The sequence below is a fragment of the Platichthys flesus genome, chromosome 5 (assembly GCF_949316205.1).
Source record: "Platichthys flesus chromosome 5, fPlaFle2.1, whole genome shotgun sequence".
Taxonomy (NCBI): Eukaryota; Metazoa; Chordata; class Actinopteri; order Pleuronectiformes; family Pleuronectidae; genus Platichthys; species Platichthys flesus.
The window spans coordinates 26,706,674-26,725,534 of NC_084949.1; the positions used below are offsets into that span (position 1 = coordinate 26,706,674).

The 18,861-nt window shown below is 46.7% G+C and overlaps 2 protein-coding genes across 3 annotated transcripts; one reads left to right on the top strand and one right to left on the bottom strand.

The window, feature by feature from the left end:
- The first annotated feature begins 1,329 nt into the window (after nucleotides 1–1,329).
- On the top strand, nucleotides 1,330–9,538 carry trmt1 (tRNA methyltransferase 1). 2 transcript variants are annotated; one of them, XM_062388284.1, is made up of 16 exons: nucleotides 1,330–1,502; nucleotides 2,676–3,067; nucleotides 3,604–3,796; nucleotides 3,928–4,115; nucleotides 4,490–4,605; nucleotides 4,825–4,937; nucleotides 5,397–5,545; nucleotides 5,739–5,822; nucleotides 6,277–6,346; nucleotides 6,586–6,720; nucleotides 6,827–6,912; nucleotides 7,198–7,306; nucleotides 7,404–7,480; nucleotides 7,784–7,903; nucleotides 8,217–8,331; nucleotides 9,027–9,538. In XM_062388284.1, exons 2-16 carry the CDS (start codon nucleotides 2,688–2,690, stop codon nucleotides 9,099–9,101), a joined length of 2,010 nt encoding a protein of 669 aa, XP_062244268.1. In that variant the 5' UTR covers nucleotides 1,330–1,502; nucleotides 2,676–2,687; the 3' UTR covers nucleotides 9,102–9,538. The 2 variants fall into 2 exon arrangements, with proteins under 2 accessions (XP_062244268.1, XP_062244269.1); XM_062388285.1 differs by having other exon boundaries at nucleotides 1,330–1,367.
- A 266-nt stretch (nucleotides 9,539–9,804) lies between these two features.
- On the bottom strand, nucleotides 9,805–17,901 carry man2b1 (mannosidase, alpha, class 2B, member 1). The gene is made up of 23 exons (XM_062388222.1): nucleotides 17,761–17,901; nucleotides 17,461–17,563; nucleotides 16,725–16,898; nucleotides 16,442–16,635; nucleotides 15,469–15,601; nucleotides 15,181–15,326; nucleotides 14,824–15,023; nucleotides 14,612–14,732; nucleotides 14,422–14,500; nucleotides 14,201–14,310; nucleotides 13,762–13,869; nucleotides 13,400–13,516; nucleotides 12,878–13,060; nucleotides 12,656–12,753; nucleotides 12,411–12,531; nucleotides 12,174–12,292; nucleotides 11,983–12,084; nucleotides 11,792–11,879; nucleotides 11,580–11,660; nucleotides 11,261–11,485; nucleotides 10,790–10,939; nucleotides 10,500–10,602; nucleotides 9,805–10,347 (listed from the first exon to the last, which is right to left on the bottom strand). The coding sequence occupies exons 1-23, from the start codon at nucleotides 17,890–17,892 to the stop codon at nucleotides 10,241–10,243; spliced, it is 2,994 nt and encodes a 997-aa protein (XP_062244206.1). The 5' UTR covers nucleotides 17,893–17,901; the 3' UTR covers nucleotides 9,805–10,240.
- Nucleotides 17,902–18,861: the final 960 nt, after the last annotated feature.

Genomic DNA, 18,861 nt, shown 5'->3' on the forward strand with positions numbered 1-18,861 from the left:
TTCCCTGGGTTTTGGATGTTTTCTTCATCAGTTCAGGTCAATGTGATAACCCCCGTGTTTCAGTTGTGAACAATAAATTCTGCTCACAAAATAACACAGACTGAGCCTCGAGAAACCTTCGTGATACAGTGCCGGGGTCAGGCCATTTTGCCACTCTCGTTTGAGTGGATCCAGCCTTCTTCAATATAATAATAAAATAAATAAAGTTTTACAGGGATGAATTAAGAAAAAGATAAGACATACAGTATGTACATAACATAAACAGAAATGTTGTTTTCATTGAAAATAGACTTCAGTAAAGTGCAGTGGCACAGGATGATCACACAAGCATGTAAACTATACTTAGGTGATATTAAGATAAGATAAGATAAGATAATCCTTTATTAGTTCCACAATGGGGCAATTTGCAATATTACAGCAGCAAGAGTCAAACACAGGCCTCAGTGAGTAATAACAAGTCAAATGCAGTTCTTACGTGTAGGGAAATATAAAAATATAGATAAATATTGAGATAGACTATAGATGTCTACATATGTATATTAGGCTGCTATATATGGTATACACAAATATTGAGTATAAAGTGCTATATATGTGTGTGTCTGTGTATGGTATATGAAAAACACACAATATAGAAAGGTATGCATGTGTGTATATATATGTGTGTGTAGGGTGTAAAATCGCAATGAGAGGTATATATGTGGATAATATAAGATGATAATAGTTATATGTAACACAGGTAATGTGCAGAATTACACAGTAGAACATATAGGGTAGTATTTTTTGCTGTATTTTAATGCCGTCAAATGCTTCCAAGGTAATACGATTATAACATATGGTGACTATCTAAAGCCTAAATATAATTTTGCATGTCATTTAAATTAAAAAATGACATTAACTCTCTCTATACACACAATGGTGTATTGTATATGTGTATTGTATATATGTGTGTTTGACAGCCTCTCTCTCTCCGGCTCTCACAGCCTGGATCTCCCCTCCTGACCCGCATCCATCGGATCTCCTCTTCGGAGGTGGACCGGTCTCCTCCTCCTCGGAGGTTCGGCGGATCTCGGCAGATCTCGGTGGATCTCGGCGGACCCTCACTCTATGTCTATCCTGCTCGTTACGATGCATTAGCAGCTGCGGGCTCTGCGAGATTAAATTAGATTATTCATGAGAGGCCTGATGTGTTTTCCAGTCTCGTCACATGTGCAGTGGGAGTAAAGTAGGCCATGCAGGGTGAACAGCCCCCCCCCCCCCCCCTCCTCCTCCATCATGTCCTTACATTACACCGCCCCCCTTCGCGGTTTCCCACCTCGCAGGCTTCCGTAGATCCGCAGCTGGAAACATGGCCGCCGCCTCTTGACAGCGTGAGTGGACGGGTGAAGTTTGTGTTGCCGCAGCGAGGACACACGCACACACACTGTTCCACAGTTTATTTCACTTTGACAAGAAACACAATTAGACCCCAAGAGCAGCGTCTCCTCCCGGCTCGGGTGTCCCAGGTAAAAACCTCCAAACGCCGCCTGCTTAGCCTTAGCTAGCTAGCATGCTAATAGCTCCTCTGGTGGTGATGTGTGCAGCAGCCCCAGATGTTGAATCCAGTTTTATCTCATTGTCAACAGTTAAAGTTGGATTTACTCAACACGGGGTTTAATGTGATTATTTAGCTCCAGTGCAGTTTTCTCCAAAACGTACGTGAACGATGCTAAGCTAACGAGGCTAGGGGCTCATTCTGAAGTGACACAAAGATCCTCTCAGCAACAACTCAACACTAAACTTTCTGGAGGCTTATAACTTGGGTGAATATACGTTTAACTTTGTTCTGTTAGAATAACTCGTAAAGCTTTTATGTTTACATGTTGAGGGTAACATGTTTCTCAGATACACATCATACCAGGGTACAGTGCCAACTGACTAGTTAATGGCAGATAAAGAAACAACAAAATATGGGATAGTGAGTGTAGGTGTGTGTGTTGTAAGATGCCAACATGTCCAATCAAACCAACCCTGAAGGTGAGGAGCCCAGGGGAGAGAGAGAGAATGAGAACAGGCCCATATTAATAGCCTGAATGAGTGACACCATCCACCACATCAATCTAACGCACCTCCATGTCTACAGGCTCCTGTCAGCTGACCCCAGCAGCGAGGGAGACCTTTAAATGACGTGTCAACCATTTTACTTTTAACCACGTTAAGGGAGATGTGACCAGCAGCACAATTAATAATCAATCAATCCAAATATTGAAGTGTGCACTTTTTCCTCTTGGCAACATTTGATCTGGAAAGTGTCTTAAAAACATTTAGTGAATGGTGCTGTTGATGAATCTGCTGTTATCTTACAAAATAAGGAGATTCAATTTGTTGTTTTATTTTTAAAGGGCTTTATAAATAAAAATGATCATCATAAGCTATTTAATATATTGATCATTTGTTGCCTATTTGAAGAAAATACATCCTGAACACTAGAACAGCACTCAGAGTTCATATCTCTTCCTTTCTTTAATACAATCCAGCTTGATTTTTAAACACTCAGACATCCATGAAATATTTTCAGGAAAACTGTAAAACATAACAAAATCTCAGAATGTTAAAGAAAGGGAAATATTCCTGGACTTGCCCCCTGATCCGGATCTGCACTCACATTTAACGAGCATTCATGCGTTTCACTTTTCCAGGCTTGTCCCTTTATGCTGGAGAGGTCAGCTCGGCTCTTCCCCTTCATCGTGTCCAGTCACCTGCAGCATCGTCTCACCTCTGCTGCTCGACACGCGTCTCAGTGGAGGATCAGCAGGGCTGCTGCTGCTCTCAGCAGGGGACTGAAATCTATGGAGCCCCTGAAAACCCGACAAGACCCAGGGGTTACCAGTAATAACCCCCCGCCTGCATCTACTGGACCCACAGCTGATGTTCTGACCCTAACAGACACGTCACCCGACGCGGAGACTCCGCCTCCCGTGGGTCTTCTACCAGGGGAGACGGTGGTCAAGGAGGGCAAGGCGTCCATCTTGTTTCCCAGTGCAAATGAAGTGTTTTACAACCCGGTCCAGGAGTTTAACAGAGATCTGACGTGAGTGTAAACCTCCGGCTGCTTCAGCCTCTGCTCTACAGACTCCTAATTATTTTACAGCACAGACACAACTCCCCTCAGATTGTAATATAAAGTGAATCAGGACTCGGCAGGCTATTATACAATTAAACACGACTGGACTGTCAGCATTATGTCTGCTGAGGATCCGGGAGGTTGTTAAATCTGAGAGTTAAACGTCTGCTGAGGTTGATGAGTAACTCCACCAGAACGGTTTTGTTGTTGTCCCGTCTGTCTGTTTGTTTGTTTTTTGCAGGATAAACAAAAGCTACCAACAGATTTCTATAAAACCCAAAGGAAGGATGAGACATTGGCCCAGACAGAGCTCATACAACTTTAGCACTGAGACACTTTTATTTAGTCTCACGTCATATTTGTCATTCTTCAGCCATATTCTACTTTACTGATCCAGCCTCCCCTCATTTGAATTACAGGATCAGTGTTGTGTGTTCCTCTCAGTCACTTCATCATTCACACAAATGATTATTGAGTGAGCTCTAATCCCCCTCCCTCTGCAGATGTGCTGTGATCACAGAGTTTGCCAGAGAACTGCTGGCTCAGCGCGGCATCAAGGTGGTGGTGCCTGGAGAGAAGGAGAGGGTGGTGGTCTCCCTGTCAGAGGAGACGACCGAGGCAGACGCTCCGGTGAAGGAGGAGAAGAACAGAACAGAGGAGCCGGAGGAAACTGCAACAGCGGGGGAGAAATGTGAGGTAGGAAGGACGGGTTTCATAATCGAGATTTTCCTGAGGCTGATTTCAGTTCTGTGACGACGGTCATGAAACAAAACTCTGAAAGAAAGCAGCAGCTATAAGGTGGTGAAGTGTTGTTCCTCTGGTTTCAGCGGGGTCTCCGGGTCCTTGAGGGGCTGGCGGCGTCGGGTTTACGCTCTGTGCGTTTCGCTCTGGAAGTCCCGGGCCTGAGGAGCATCACCGCCAACGACTTCTCAGCCAAGGCCGCGGGTCTGATCGCCAGGAACTCCGAGTACAATGGAGTGAACCACCTGCTCCAGGCCAGCTGCCGGGACGCCAGGTCTGACAGCTCATCACCCGGCCGCTGTTATTTATCTGCTTCACTGATCTGCCGTGTGTTTGTTTCTCCTCTTGTATTTTTCCGGTGTCTCTCTCATCTTCATTCATCTCCAGTCGCCACCTTTGACCTCTTGTTCTCTTCATTCCTCGGCTCCGGCTCTGATCTTTTCTTTCTTTCTTTTATGAGCTCTTGTCCCTTTTCTTTCTGTCATGTCCTCTTTCTTCTTCTCTTTCACTCGTCTTCTTTCTGCTCACATCCTTCCTTTATTCTTCTCTGCTCCATTTCTACCTGCATCTGTATTGTTAACTCATATTTCTCTCAGATGTGAATCACTTTTTGTTTTCATCATTGACATTACTTATTTTTTCTTCCAGTATGCTGATGTACGAGATGCGGGGGAAGAAGGAGCGTTATGACGTCATAGACCTGGATCCGTATGGAAGCCCCGCCCCCTTCCTGGATGCCGCCGTACAGGCCGTCAGTGAAGGAGGTGAGGAGTTCAATCTGTCAATCATCTGTCAATCATCTGTTGCAATGATGTTGTGGAGCTGCAGGATTTAAACAAACAAGTAGAGTTACTGTGATGTTTGGCCAATTAAAGGATGTTTTTTTTAAATATTCCCTTTTATCCTCTTTGTTCTCTCTCTCTCTCTCTCTCTCTCTGTCTCTCTCTCTCTCTCTCTGTCTCTCTCTCTCTCTGTGTGTTCAGGTCTGTTGTGTATAACATGTACCGACATGGCCGTGATGGCTGGAAACAGTGGAGAGACCTGCTACAGCAAGTACGGCTCAGTCTCCATCAAAGCCAAATACTGTCATGAGATGGTGAGGACACACACGGAAATGTCAAAAGTTACGAGCACGCACAGACAAGTCCTCGTGTGTACGACTTTAAGTCTATGTGTACAAGTCTGAGCAACACAAACAGTGTTGTCATTGATACCGACCTGATGCTACATGTTGGTTGTGTGTGTGTGTGTGTGTGTGTGTGTGTGTGTGTGTCTGTGTCCTTCAAACTGATCAATATCAATGATGAAGGATACAGTGCGTTTACTGTTACTCCTTCACAGTAAAAGCCCCCCTGTGCTTTTATTGTGAAGCAGCAGCATTAGAACATGTTTGATTAACTGAGGTCACATGGTCCAGATCGATGGTTCGAAATCAGTTAGAAGCTCTGTGAACCCGCCTCTAACAAAAGTACAGCAAAGAAATTTCCAGATGAAAGTGTAACGGATGGCTGCAGCTGAATTAAGTGTGTGTGTCTGTGTGTGTGTGTCCGTGCAGGCTCTGCGTATCATCCTCCACAGTTTGGACCAGAGGGCGGGGGTGTACCAGCGATACATCCAGCCCCTGCTGTCGGTCAGCGTCGATTTCTACATCAGAGTCTTTGTGCGTGTCTTCACGGGCCAGTGCACAGTGAAGAACTCAGCCAGGTACACACACACACACACTCACACACACACACACACACACACACACACACACACACTCTTTTGTTTGTACTGATAATGGATTCTCTGTGCATACGTATGATCCCTGTCTGTTATTACTGCTCTTATGGATAAATAACCTATTGATTGATTTAAGGTGAAACTCTCTCTCTCTCGTCTTCATGTTGTTTTGCAGTAAACAGGCTCTGGCCTACAACTGTGTCGGCTGTGGCTCTTTCCACTTACAGAGAATGGGCAAGAGAATGATGAATGGGAAACAGTAAGAAAATACTCACTCAACAACTGGGTCTTATTTTCACTGACGGACGATTTAAGATCCAAAACGTTACGGAAAAACAAATTTGGTGGCAGAAATAAATTAAAAGACTCGGAAAAAGAAACTTCAGCTGAGCAACAGATGAATAAAGTTGTTACTGAATATAACATGACAGCTCCCACAAGTGAAGCCAGAGTGCCTCACTTGCCCCCCTGGTGGCTGGCTGGTGTATTGGTCATAAACCCCACCTCCTCCATGTTAGCAGATGGGACGTGGACAAACTAAAAGGTGAAAGTAGTTTCACATTGTTCAGTGGGAGGAAGTGGAGACACATTGTTCATCCTCATTTACATTCTTTGGTTTGTTTTGTTTTTATAAAATATTTATATGGTTGTGACAGATCAGGATGTTTTTTGTGTGTTTGTGTGTAGTAAAGTTGTATACCATGTGTTTTCAGTATGAAGTATTCTGCTGCTACCGGACCACCTGTGGGACCAGAGTGTGAGCACTGTGGACAGAGACATCAGGTAACACACACAGTAACACACACACACAGAGTAACACACACTGACACTCACTGATATCCGACTCATGTAATCTATTACTAACTATGCTACAGGTAAATATAAGGTTTACATTAATTATTTCCTCTTGGAGTTCCTGTTTAACTTGGAATTGTGTCTGAACCTCAGTGCTTGTGCGTAGTTGCTTGTGTGTCGTATGAAAACACACACGTGAGCTGGAGTTGTGTTTGTCCCCTCTGCAGATGGGGGGTCCTCTCTGGGTGGAGCCCATCCACGACGTGCCGTTTGTCCAGAGGGTTCTGTCCGCCGTGTCTGGGAATCCGTCCCGGTTCGGGACGTCTAAACGCATCGAGGGGATGCTGAGCATGGTGACGGAGGTGAACTCCATTTCCTCTCTCTGGTGTTATCCTGTGGAGTCGCATCAGGTGACTTCAGACCACGAGCTTCCTGTCTTCACCACCTGTGATGTCCTCTTTGTTTCAGGAGCTGGAAGACGTTCCTCTGTATTACACAGTGGACAGTCTGAGCAGCACGATACACTGCAACACGCCGCCGCTGCTCCAGTTCTGGTAAACACACAATTAATTGCATTTTCTACATTTGAACGAGTGATGTCGGGATATAACAATAATCATCTAAAGTCACCCTTGGCTCTGGGAAACATCTTGGTGTCTTGCTGCTCATCATTAGCGTTTTTCTCCTGGTTTCTTGACCTCTGAGAATTCAAGAAACAAGACTCACGCTAACCCAACTTCCTGTGACCGGTTTTTAAACTTGACCTGTCAGATGTTCCCTGCCTCCATACATCAGCTGATCCTCCCTCGCTTTCTCTCTCTCTCTCTCTCTCTCTGCAGGTCTGCTCTTCTTCACGCCGGTCACCGGGCCTCCCTCTCTCACGCCTGTAAGAACGCCATCAAGACCAACGCCCCCCCTGCAGCCATCTGGGACATCATGAGATGCTGGGTAAGTAAATAACCTTTGTTTGGAGAAGCAGTCTTTTCAGAGTCACATGTGAGAGTCTGAACTGGAACACGTATGTTTGCTTGGTCGTCCACCACAGGAGAAGTTGAACCCTGTGAAGAGGGAGAAGCTGTCTGAGACCAGCCCGGCCTTTAAGATCCTCTCCACTGAGCCCAGGTGAGACCACAGCTGAGTTCAGCTCCTGACAACAGGTGGTTGTTGTTTTGTGTTGATTTTCAGGGTCAGAATGTTTGCTGGGTTTCTGATGGTTGATGTGATGGTTTTATAAAAACACAATGAGACAAACCACAGATTTGATATAAAGACGAATCGTCTCCACTTCTCCCACTGAACGAAAATGAAGCCAAAACATCCCGGATACAAACGCTGCCATCTGGTGCCGGTGACGAGTCTTTGCAGGTGTGACACAGTGAGAACTTACCTGTGACATATTTCTGTTGTGTGTCTGTGTGCACGTAGTCTCGAGGCCTGTTTCACTGTGAGGGAAGACGCCAACCCCCAGTCCCGTAAACGCCACCTGACGAGGTTCCAGGAGAATCCTCAGGCGTTTTGGGGACCTAAAGCTCGGGCCAAAGCCAAGTAAACACACACAGACACACACACACACACACACACACACACACACACAAGCAGTCATATCTCTGAGGAGGGAACAATATATTATTTAATGAGTTAAATTGGACGTTTGCTGCTGTAACACTGGTTTGAATTCATTCTGTTTTTGGTGAAGCCCCAAATTATTATGAAATGTTAAAATACAGGAAAGAATCTTGATTTTGTTTTACTCGTTGCACCTTGCGTCTCAATGTCGTCCTCCTCCTTCTCTACTTCCTTCCTCCATCTTTTCATCTTTCCTCCGTCCGTCTCTCACCTCTTGTGTTCTCTCCTCCAGCGGCGGCGTCTCCACCAGCCTGAAGGAAAAGAGAGAGAAGCACCAGAACAAGAGGAAGAACCAGATCACAGATTCTTCTCAGTTGAAAAACCGCCCCTGCAAGAGGTTCCGACAGGTCCGTGAGTCTGCAGCTGATCAACATGAGCCGGTTAACAGCAGAAGAAAGAGTGATAGGATTCAACGATTAACAGCTAACTGCACACTCGCCATTTTACACTTGTGTGGCTTCACACTCCAGAGTTTTAAAGACTTTTCATGATGCAGCTGGTTCAGTTTTAGGCTGAAACCTCTGGAGACGTGAGGAACGATAACACAGACTTTCCACATTCGCCTCCTGATTAGTTTGAAGTTAGAGTCAGAGGTCAAAGGTCTTTGACGGACACTGAACTCCCTGAGGTATGTCTCCTGTCATCGGCCAGGAGCTACGTCTTCCTCACGAGGAAGTAACAGACGTTCAGGTTCCACCACACAACTCAACTGGTTTGTGTTCAGGAGTCCTCCAGGTGAAGAGCCTCGACTTTATCCTGGAACCTTTTGGTCCTCGCAGCTCGTTCACTTTAGCTTCAATGTTTCAGCTGTAACGTTTCTTCACGACTTTAACTCTGAACACATGTTAAAGTCCTCGAGTCCTCGACAGGAATAGGAACATCGGACAGATGGGGGGGGAATTAGCCTACGTCCATTAGCTGCGTTAGCCGGTCGCCACTCGCTGTTGGTTCTCGGTCAAGAATGCTCCTGTGGCTGATTGAGGTATTTTAATAAATTTCAATATATCATTCATATTAATGTTCCACTCTTTTTGTTATTCAGGGAACATGTTCACATGGAGAGAGATGCTGCTACTCCCACGACCTGCCGCCGACCGACCAGGAGAAAATGGAGTGATTCTGCTGTGCCAGCTTTTTTTTTTTTGTTTTAATTATTTTTATTCCTGGAGTTTGAAAGTGACAATGAGGCTCTGCAGTCAGATTTTATTTTGCTGAGGACAAGGAACTAAACTCTGTTGATGCTACAGCTGGCTCCATGTCCAGATATTGACGATAACAGTGACGCTTTCAAAAAAGAGGGAACCACCGTCGCCCTCGTTCTCTCTGAGGCCGCATGACCGACTGTTTCATTTAATGCTGAAATGTTGCATCTGAATCAAACACACAAACTATTTCAAGCTTATGAGAATATTGTTGTGAACAGTTTTTTTCGTTAACTGCCCAAGAACACAACAAACACTTCAGTTTGATTTCATAGGATATTTCTTGGTTTATTCATTTGACTGCTGTCAACATGTCTTTCAGATCAATAAAGTGAATGTGACTTTAAACGTTCTTGCTTTGTTTCACTCGTCATTATTATTTTAACCACCATGGGAAGTTAAGTGTAGTGGCACCATCATACTTTGACTTATAGATAGTAAACTTTTCATGAAATGTACATCAGCTGTTTAGTCACGAGAAGACGATGGTCAACAGCAGGTGTTCAACTTTTAACAGCTGCAGTAAAACTTTATGTCGCCTCATCTCAGAGACCAAGCAGTTGAATCCCAACTCTGTGTTTCGAGTGAGGGTGAAAACCACGTAACATGAAAATAACATTAGAGGAAGACAGATTTATTGAATGTGATCAGTATAAAATCATTGAAAGTAAACACACACATTGGCAGAAATAGAAAAATTGCACATATTGCACAGGCAGTCGGTGTGTGTGTTGGCACCAGTTTGTGAGGAGAAGGCAGCTTCAGCAAATACTGTGCATGTGTCTCGAATGAGAGAAAAGTTCAGACTGGGTCCTCGTGTGGCCCGGTGACATCAGGCCTCAGCACTGACCAGATTCATGGGGGGGGAAGTCACTCTCAGCCGCTAAAGAAAAACCCTTCACATCAAGTGTCAAGCTAGAGTAAGAAAGAAATAAAGTCCCCGCTTGGTCCAATCAAATCCAAGCAGGAGGCCACAGCCAGATTCAGTACATTGACTTATTATCGCTTATTCGGTTTTTGCACGTCTCTTTAAAAAGGCAAAGTGAATGATTGTCTATCTGAGGTGGACTCTGAGCAGGAAGGTTCGAATCTCCATCGGCCTCAGAGTCACCTCCCACGTGGACGGGTCCTCGAACGTCTTCATGGGAGGAGGCTTCTTATCTGGAAGAGCAAGAGCAGCATGTAACAGCCAGCAGGGGGCGCATCCCATAAACGTGTTGAGACCATGTGAGTTTAGACACATTCAGATATGATCCCATGCTGACAAACACAAACTGGTTCACTGAGCCTGAAATGAGGTGCGTGTCCTGTACCTGTTTGTGGCGTCCAGTCATAACGCTTCATCTCGTCTTTCCACTGATTGGCTGACAGGTTCAGCTCAGACACGCCCACAACCTCCAGAGTGGAAAACAGCTTCTATACGCACAGAAAAGTTTCAAGTTATAATTACTAACACGAAGAAGCTAAAAATAAGGTATTGAATAATTTGTAAAGTACATACAGTGCACAGGTTTCATTTCATTAATATTCTAGAACTTTAGATATTAAGTTAGTGGTGAGTTTCAGCGGCTGTGATGGGGGCAGATTGTCGGGGGGGTCTGACCTGCAGGTTGACGGTGACGGGTCGGGAGTTCACTTCACTCTCCCAGATCTGGAACTGATGCTCCAGCCTCAGCAGCACCGAGTCGCTGTCCCACTGTGTCAGTGTCAGGAGGTGAACAGCAGGGGGCAGCGCAGCCTGAAGACCTGAGAACTACACACACACACACACACACACACACACACACACACACACACACAACTGATTTCACTCTGTTCAGACAGCTTTACTCCAGATGCTCTTCAAAACATAACACTTCCCTTTTGAGAGGAAACAACAGGTGTTGTAATTTTCACATTAAAAATAACAAATTAAAGCTGAATGTAAAATTATGTCAAATGAACAACTCACCGCACAAAGTCAATTTTAACACAATTAGATCGACTTTCTGAACTCAGGATTTAAATTCACCTAAAAGCTCGATAAGTCTTCACGTCTGTCAGGATGTTTGCAAAGTCTTAACTCGTCACTCACCTCCAGTCGAGTGTCGGGGCTCGGAGCTCCGTCAGTGAACGTGAGCAGCGGCTGCAGTACCACTTCCTGTGCCAGGGGGCGGTGTGTGTCTGCAGCAGCCGGTGGGCGCTCGAGAGAGAGCAGCAGGCGGCCGCGGACCACCAGCCCTTGAGGGAAGATGTTGGAGGTCTCGTTGAGAGGCTCGCCAACGCCACGCACATCATCGTACAAGAGCCGGCGGTGGAGCTGAGGGTGGGGGAGTAGGAGGAGGGTGGGGTTCAGAGTGTGTGTCTGTGTGTGTGTGTGTTTGTGTGTGAGAGAGAGAGTCTCGGTGTCTCACCATGATCTCCAGGGAGCCGTTCTGGATGCTTCCTCCTCCCTGAGAGCGATCGGTCACCACAGTGAGCTGATCGACATCGTCCTGCAAAACATGAGGAAAGTAAAAAGACGTCTTTATCCTCAGGACAGATGTTACCTCCAGATGTGAGCCGGTAGAGAACTGATCCTGGAACCTTCATGCTTCTGCAGAATAAAATAAAAACACACACGCACCTTGATGAATGCCCGGGAGTTGATGGGGTAGTAGTTTCCAGCGATGGGCTCCGACTGCCTCAGGTTCCACGTGGGGCGGAAGTCTTTCCTGTGGAGGAACACAACACAAACACACACACACACAGACACACACAGGGTGAGTTCCAGACATCACAGCTTCCCTCGGACCCACACACGGCCGGGGCGCTCACCTCCTCTGCAGCACCTCCCTGCCGTTGGAGTCGGTGTAGAAAAGCCCGGAGGTCTGAATGCTGGTGTCCAGACGGGTGATCACCTCCTTCCCCAGGCTGTCGCTGTGCGGGAACAAGGTTCAATGGTCAGAGAAGCTTGGGAATCAAACGTTGTGTCAGCATCTGTCCAGATGTTTGCAGCTCCCGCTCACTCTATGGGCACAGGCCCGACCGTCCACTCCAGCTCCAGAGCTCGGCTGTCGCTGTAGAGACGAACCACCTGAGACGCCCAGGGAGAAAACCACTGCCTCACCTCCTGCACCACCGACGACTGGGACACAAACACAAGGGTCTGTAAGTTCACACTGGAAATCAAACCCCCTCTCCCTCTCTCTCTACCTCTCTCTCTACCTCTCTCTCCCCCCCTCTCTCCCTCCCTCTCTCTCTACCTGCACCGTCTCCGTCTTGGCCGTCCGGCTGATGATGAAAGGTGTGGACGAGTTGGGTCTGAAGATGTAGGCTCCTGACATCTGGTTGCTCTCCGAGTTGTTGCCGTCACTGGCGTTGTACCTGGAAGTTGGAACAAACACACACACACAGACACACACACACACACACACAGACACACACACAGATGATCAGGGAGGACAGAAGTCTGGGTGTCTTCTCTTCTCAGGTTTTGAGAATCACTAACCAGTAGAAGTTCTGCGTCAGCTTGATGCTCTGGTTTGTCTCCAGGTTGCTGAGGCCACTCAGGAGGCCGGTGTCCGGGTCAAAGGTCACTCGTAGGAACTGAGGCACATGGACGCAACAAATACTTGAATATAAAAAAGTACTTCATAGATGTAAAGCTTATAAAAGAACTAAGTCCAGTCAGACCTTCTAAGACAGGAATTCAATGCAGCCGTGTTCTGACCTTGTTCTGGATGGCTGCCGGAGTGCGGGGCCTGGGGGGGGCGGGTGGAGGCCCGTTCTGAAGCAGGGACACGGAGTAGGTGCTGTAGCCCAGAGGAGGAGCTTGAACCTGGAACACCAGCTCGTTGACGGCGTGGCCCCGGTTCTTCCTCACCTCTCGAGTGGCTCTGGAAACCGGAACCACCTGGAAACACATCCGGTCGCGTTAGCTTCCATCTTATATCTTCACTTTGTATTCAAGTTCAACAACAGAATGTGACTATCAAAATAAAATGATACAAACAACATGGCGGCAGCGAAGGAACTAAAACAACTCATCTGAATTCTGTCACCTCGGATATTAATGTGGATTATTACAGTTGATGATTTGAAGGAAATGCTTTTCCTTCAAATCATGAAATATGGACTAATCTAAAATAAGAGTTTAAAAAGTTATTCTCTTTAAACACAGGGTTTAACATCAAACCCTGTGTTTAATTGTCTCATATCTAAATGCTGCCCCCCCCCCCCCCCCCCCCCTCACCTGACAGTCCACAGCTTTGCCTTTAGCGTCCGACACCGAGTACGATTCTCCGTTCACAGGCAGCCGGACGGGCCACGTGACGGGGCGAGCGAGAGGGTTGTACACACTGACTGAGAACTGAGAGAGAGAGAGAGAGAGAGAGAGAGAGAGAGAGAGAGAGAGAGCGAGAGAGAGAGCGAGAGAGAGGGAGAGAGAGCGAGAGAGAGAGAGAGAGCGAGAGAGAGAGCGAGAGAGAGAGAGAGGGAGAGAGAGAGAGAGAGAGAGAGAGAGAGAGAAACAACAATAACTGAGATTAATGGGATTTTGTCCAACAGAGGATCGAATGCAGCTTGTGTGTGTTTGTGTGTGTTTGTGTGTTTCACCTGTTTGCTGGACGCAGTGAGAGGACACACACTGATGTTCAGGTTGTCACAATAGATCCGTTCAGCAGACGATCGACTCAGAGCAGCCAGAGTGTTACTGACCACAACCTGAGAGGAGACACAATCTAACATGAGCTGAAGCCCAGAGAGGAAACACAACATGGGAAACAACACAACAAGTGGTTTCAGCTGGAGAACAAAAAGCTACATCACAAGTTGAGGAGGGGGAAAGTCTCATTGAGCACATTTCCATTTTCCATAAACATGTATGAAGGTGAGTTGACTGATCCCTGGACTCCTCCCCTTGTGCAGAAATGAACTGATCCCAGGTCAGTGTCTCAGCTGTGATCCCGACGTTTCTCCTGATTCCTATATCATGAATTAACCACGGTACAGTTCTCGATCAGGACACAGGATTGTGAGGTGGAGCCTGAACCACCTGACAGCGCCTCCAGCCGGTAGCCAGCCTGCGGGCGTAGTCGTTGGCCACGTGCTGCTTCTCCGTCCCCGACACGGCGTCGTGGTGCTGAGCCACCGCCATGGCTTCCTCTGCCAACCACAACACAGAGAAGATCCTCGTCACAGAGAGAAGAGCCGACCATCAGCAGAGTGCATGTGTTCAATCAGGATATCTGTGTTTCTTAAAGAAGCTGCTCTCACTCATGGTCTGACTCTCCCCCTCCCCATAGGGGCCCTTCCTGGAGGCCGGCCCCCCGAGCACCTCCAGCTGGTTGCACGTCTGAAACAGGGAGAAACTTCACTGCACTGTGAACTCAGAACCTTCATGTTAGTGTCCCTGGTCCCAGAGGGTAAAGACTTTGGTCAAAGTTCTGGTGAGTTGGAGGTTCACCTGCAGGTTGCTGTTGCTGACCCTCTCGTAGCGCTTCAGCGCCGGGCGGCTCGTGAAGAAGCCGGTCCAGAAGTCATGAGCGCTGTCTGCGTACGGGAAGAAGTCGTCCGTCTTCAGAGCCCTGCGGTGAAAACACCATCAAGTTTCAGAGAGTAAAAATAAACACACGACAAACCCTCTTTGCACCGTCGGGGTCGTTTAGAAGCTGCTACCAGGTGAGGTTGGCTCGGTGCAGTTCCTGGAGGTAACAGGAGGGGGTGGAGTAGAGCAGGTGGACCTTGCTGCCGTTCCCCTGCCGAGCGTTGACGTGGTGGATCAGCTTGTCCAGGTTCTTGTACCACAGGTTGGCGTTCTCGTACTGGAAGTCCGAGCCCATGGTCATGATGATGTGGTTGGTCTTGTACACGGTGGCCTGAGAGAAGAAAACATTCAGAGGACACAAAGAAGAAGAAGAATCCAGTTTTCACTTTTCAGCATTTTTATCGAATCCGGCTTCGGAAGATTCTTCTTCTTTGCTTTAGTTTGTTAATAATTGAGTTTGTAATAGAATCATTGAACGTGGGTCGGACCTGATCGTTGGCCGCATTGAGGAAGCGCCTCACCACCTCATCCACATTATAGTCCTCCAGGTCCGGGTCGTCTCTGATGGGGGGGTCGTCACAGAGCTGGTCCCAGCAGAAGCCCTCAGGAGGGTTGTACCCGTTGGGAAGGATTCCTGTTGGGTCGGGGGGGCAAAGGTCAAAAGATCAATTCACACAAATCCTAAAAAAATCCCGTTTCTTTGTCAGAAGAGTTCGTGAACCACGTCTCAGGACGGGTCTCTGTGGAGGTCCTGTTTGTGCCGGAGGTTTGTTTACCGGTGAACAGATCGGCGGCCGGCGGCGTGAGGCTGTCGGACGCTCGCCACAGAAGCTCCTGCTCCTGCTCCATCATCCGGCGGGCGCGGTCCTGGTAGTCCAGTCGACCGAAGAAGAAGCCGTCGTATCCCATCTGCTCGAAACAAACAGGTCCCAGTGGGAGGGCGCCACTGGTTAGCTTAGCTTAGCAACAAGCTAGTCTTTAGAGCTACGCTATCTTCAGCATAGATATATATATAAGGCTAGATGTCTCGGCCAACGGAGTCGAACATAACCATAACTTGCTCAACTTTTAACCGATTTTTAAACGGTTTGGTTTGTTATAAACGTCAGAGATGTAGTTATGACAGTGCATACTTATGAATAATTATGTTTTTTTCAATAAATAGAATATTGTTCTATATAGATACAAGATTTTCCCTTTACAAATATACATCAAGAATTATTTTATTTTATTTTAATTAAAAAGTTAATGTACCACTACCAACACAATGCTATGTGTGGGCGAGCCACCTGTGGCAAGATGGCCGCCATGTGCGGATGTTCGACTCCGTTGGCCGGCAACGCGGGCGAGACATCTAGCCTTTATATATATATCTATGATCTTCACCACATTAGATAACTATGAATTTAATCTGTTTGTACGAGTTACATCAAAAGATCTTAAAAGTTTTAAATTAGCAAAGGAATAAAAACAAATAGAGCAACAAATGATGTCATTGGAATAAGCAAAAATAAAAACGATTAAAAGATACTGGAGAAATAAACAGCTGGTTTCTGATTGAGATTGTGATTGGATGTTAACTTCTCTTTTTCCAGTGTCACAAAGTTCCAGTTACGACTTTGTCAAACTGAATGAAAAACGATCTGTGTTATTGAGAAGTTTGGAAGTAAACGATCAATCTCTAAAATCTGCACAAACACGTGAACGGTTTATTCCTCGTCTCAGAGTTTCAGTCCGTTGTCGAGTCACCTGTGCAAACATGGAGGCGTGTTCTCGGGCGTGGCCGAACGGGTCGATGTGCCAGGCGACTCGGGGTCGACCACAGGACCCGAACGTCTCGTTGAGGAACCTCAGGCCCAACGTCATCTGGTCGATCACGGCGCTGTAGTGAGTCGTGGCCTCGTCGCTCATGCACCAGCCCCCGTTCACGAACTCCAGACGACCTGGAGGAGGAGGAGGAGGAGGAGGAGGAGGAGGAGTCAGGTGACTGAAGACCTCCCAGGGTGAAGGCAGGGGACTCAGGTTCACGCACCTTGGTTCACCAGCTGTGTGACCGTCTGCTGGACTCCGGAGCTCTGCTGCCTCCACCAGCGGAAGAAGAACGCCGTCTCCACGTAGATGAACCTCCTGTCGGGGTTCTTCAGCAGCTGGTCCACCACCGAGTCCAGGATGTACTGCACCCCCGCATGCTGGATATCGTTTCGGTCTGCCGACGCACACAGACACACACACAAAGACAAAGACACACACACACAGTTTGAAGAAGAACAGTCTGAACTCATAAAAGACGTACTTGTATTTCTGCTGTACCTGTCCCACAATATAACAGCTCATAAAAACAGTTTGTCCCTGAATAGAATATCTTTATGTGTATATAAATGTGTATATATGTGTATTTATGTGTATATATACGCGGTTGTTCTCAGTATAAAGCCTGAACCACAGTAAAACTATAAACAATACGACAAAACGTGTGATTTTCATCCTTCATTCTGTCCACGACCATTTCTGAGCAAAGTTCAAATATTAATAATCTGCATCGAAGGGTTTTTGAACTCTGATTCAAAATTAAAAGTATTAAAATCTATCTAACAAAAAGTTCTGCTGATTATTATCAAGATGATTGATAAATGACACTGGGACAAAATGAAGGGGTTTTCCCATGTGCACTCTTAACATCTGTGTGTGTGTGTGTGTGTGTGTGTGTCTGTGTCTGTGTGAGTGTGTGTGTCTGTGTGTGTGAGTGTGAGTGTGTGTGTGTCTCTGACCTCCATAGTAATACTGGTCCACGGTCTTGAGCCAGCCGACATCATCATGTGTGTGAGGAACCAGGTGAACGTTCAGCATGTTGTGTTTGGTGACATGACATGACTACACACACAGACACAAACACACAGAAATACAAAACACAAAGAGACACACACACACACAGACACACACATTAAATCAATGTATTTAAACGTTATTTCCTCAGTTCCTCTTACAAACAGAATCAGTGAAAGTGAAACTCACTTCAGTTTTAATAACTTCACATTTTAAACATAAATAATAATAACTGAGGAACTCACTTCGTAGCCGCACACGTGACCGGGTTTGTTTTCTAGACCGAGAGGAAAAGTTGAAACTCCAGAAAAGAAGAAGAAGAAGAAGAAGAAGAAGAAGAAAGAAGCTACAGACAGCTGCTGCTGCCCGGCCGCCATGTTGGAAACCCACCGAGGGTCATGTGACCTGTGTTTACGTCACATGACAAAGACTGTGGTATTCCTCAGTTCAGACTGACAGGCTCAATCGCCAGGAGGTTTGTTCCCTCAGTTCAGACTGACAGGGACTATCAACAGGAGTGTTGTTCCCTCAGTTCAGACTGACAGGCACTATTAGATGGAGAGTTGTTCCCTCAGTTCAGACTGACAGGCTCCATCAGCAGGAGGTTTGTTCCCTCAGTTCAGACTGACAGGCATCATTATATTAAGAGTTGTTCCCTCAGTTCAGACTGACAGGCACCACTAAGAGGAGGTTTGTTCCCTCAGTTCAAACTGACAGGCACCATTAAGAGGAGGTTTGTTCCCACAGTTCAGACTGACAGCCACTATTAGATGGAGAGTTGTTCCCTCAGTTCAAACTGACAGGCACTACTAAGAAGAGGTTTGTTCCCTCAGTTTAGACTGACAGGCACTATTATATGAAGAGTTGTTCCCTCAGTTCAGACTGACAGGCACCACTAAGAGGAGGTTTGTTCCCTCAGTTTAGACTGACAGGCACCATTAAGAGGAGGTTTGTTCCCACAGTTCAGACTGACAGGCACCATTAAGAAGAGGTTTGTTCCCTCAGTTTAGACTGACAGGCACTATTAGATGGAGAGTTGTTCCCTCAGTTCAAACTGACAGGCACCACTAGGAGGAGGTTTGTTCCCTCAGTTTAGACTGACAGGCACTATTAGATGGAGAGTTGTTCCCTCAGTTCAAACTGACAGGCACCACTAAGAGGTTTGTTCCCTCAGTTTAGACTGACAGGCACCATTAAGAGGAGGTTTGTTCCCTCAGTTTAGACTGACAGGCACTATTATATGAAGAGTTGTTCCCTCAGTTCAGACTGACAGGCACCACTAAGAGGAGGTTTGTTCCCTCAGTTTAGACTGACAGGCACCATTAAGAGGAGGTCTGATCCCTCAG

Coding starts and splice junctions, on each gene's coding strand:
- trmt1 (XM_062388284.1), top strand. CDS start 2,688: ATGCTGGAGAGGTCAGCTCGGCTCTTCCCCTTCATCGTGTCCAGTCAC. Junction 4,938..5,396: donor CCAAATACTGTCATGAGATG/GTGAGGACACAC, acceptor GTGTCCGTGCAG/GCTCTGCGTATCATCCTCCA. Junction 5,546..5,738: donor ACAGTGAAGAACTCAGCCAG/GTACACACACAC, acceptor GTTGTTTTGCAG/TAAACAGGCTCTGGCCTACA.
- man2b1 (XM_062388222.1), bottom strand. CDS start 17,892: ATGGCGGCCGGGCAGCAGCAGCTGTCTGTAGCTTCTTTCTTCTTCTTC. Junction 15,327..15,468: donor GGCCGCCGATCTGTTCACCG/GTAAACAAACCT, acceptor CCGACCCAACAG/GAATCCTTCCCAACGGGTAC. Junction 14,501..14,611: donor TCAGCAACAGCAACCTGCAG/GTGAACCTCCAA, acceptor TCCCTGTTTCAG/ACGTGCAACCAGCTGGAGGT.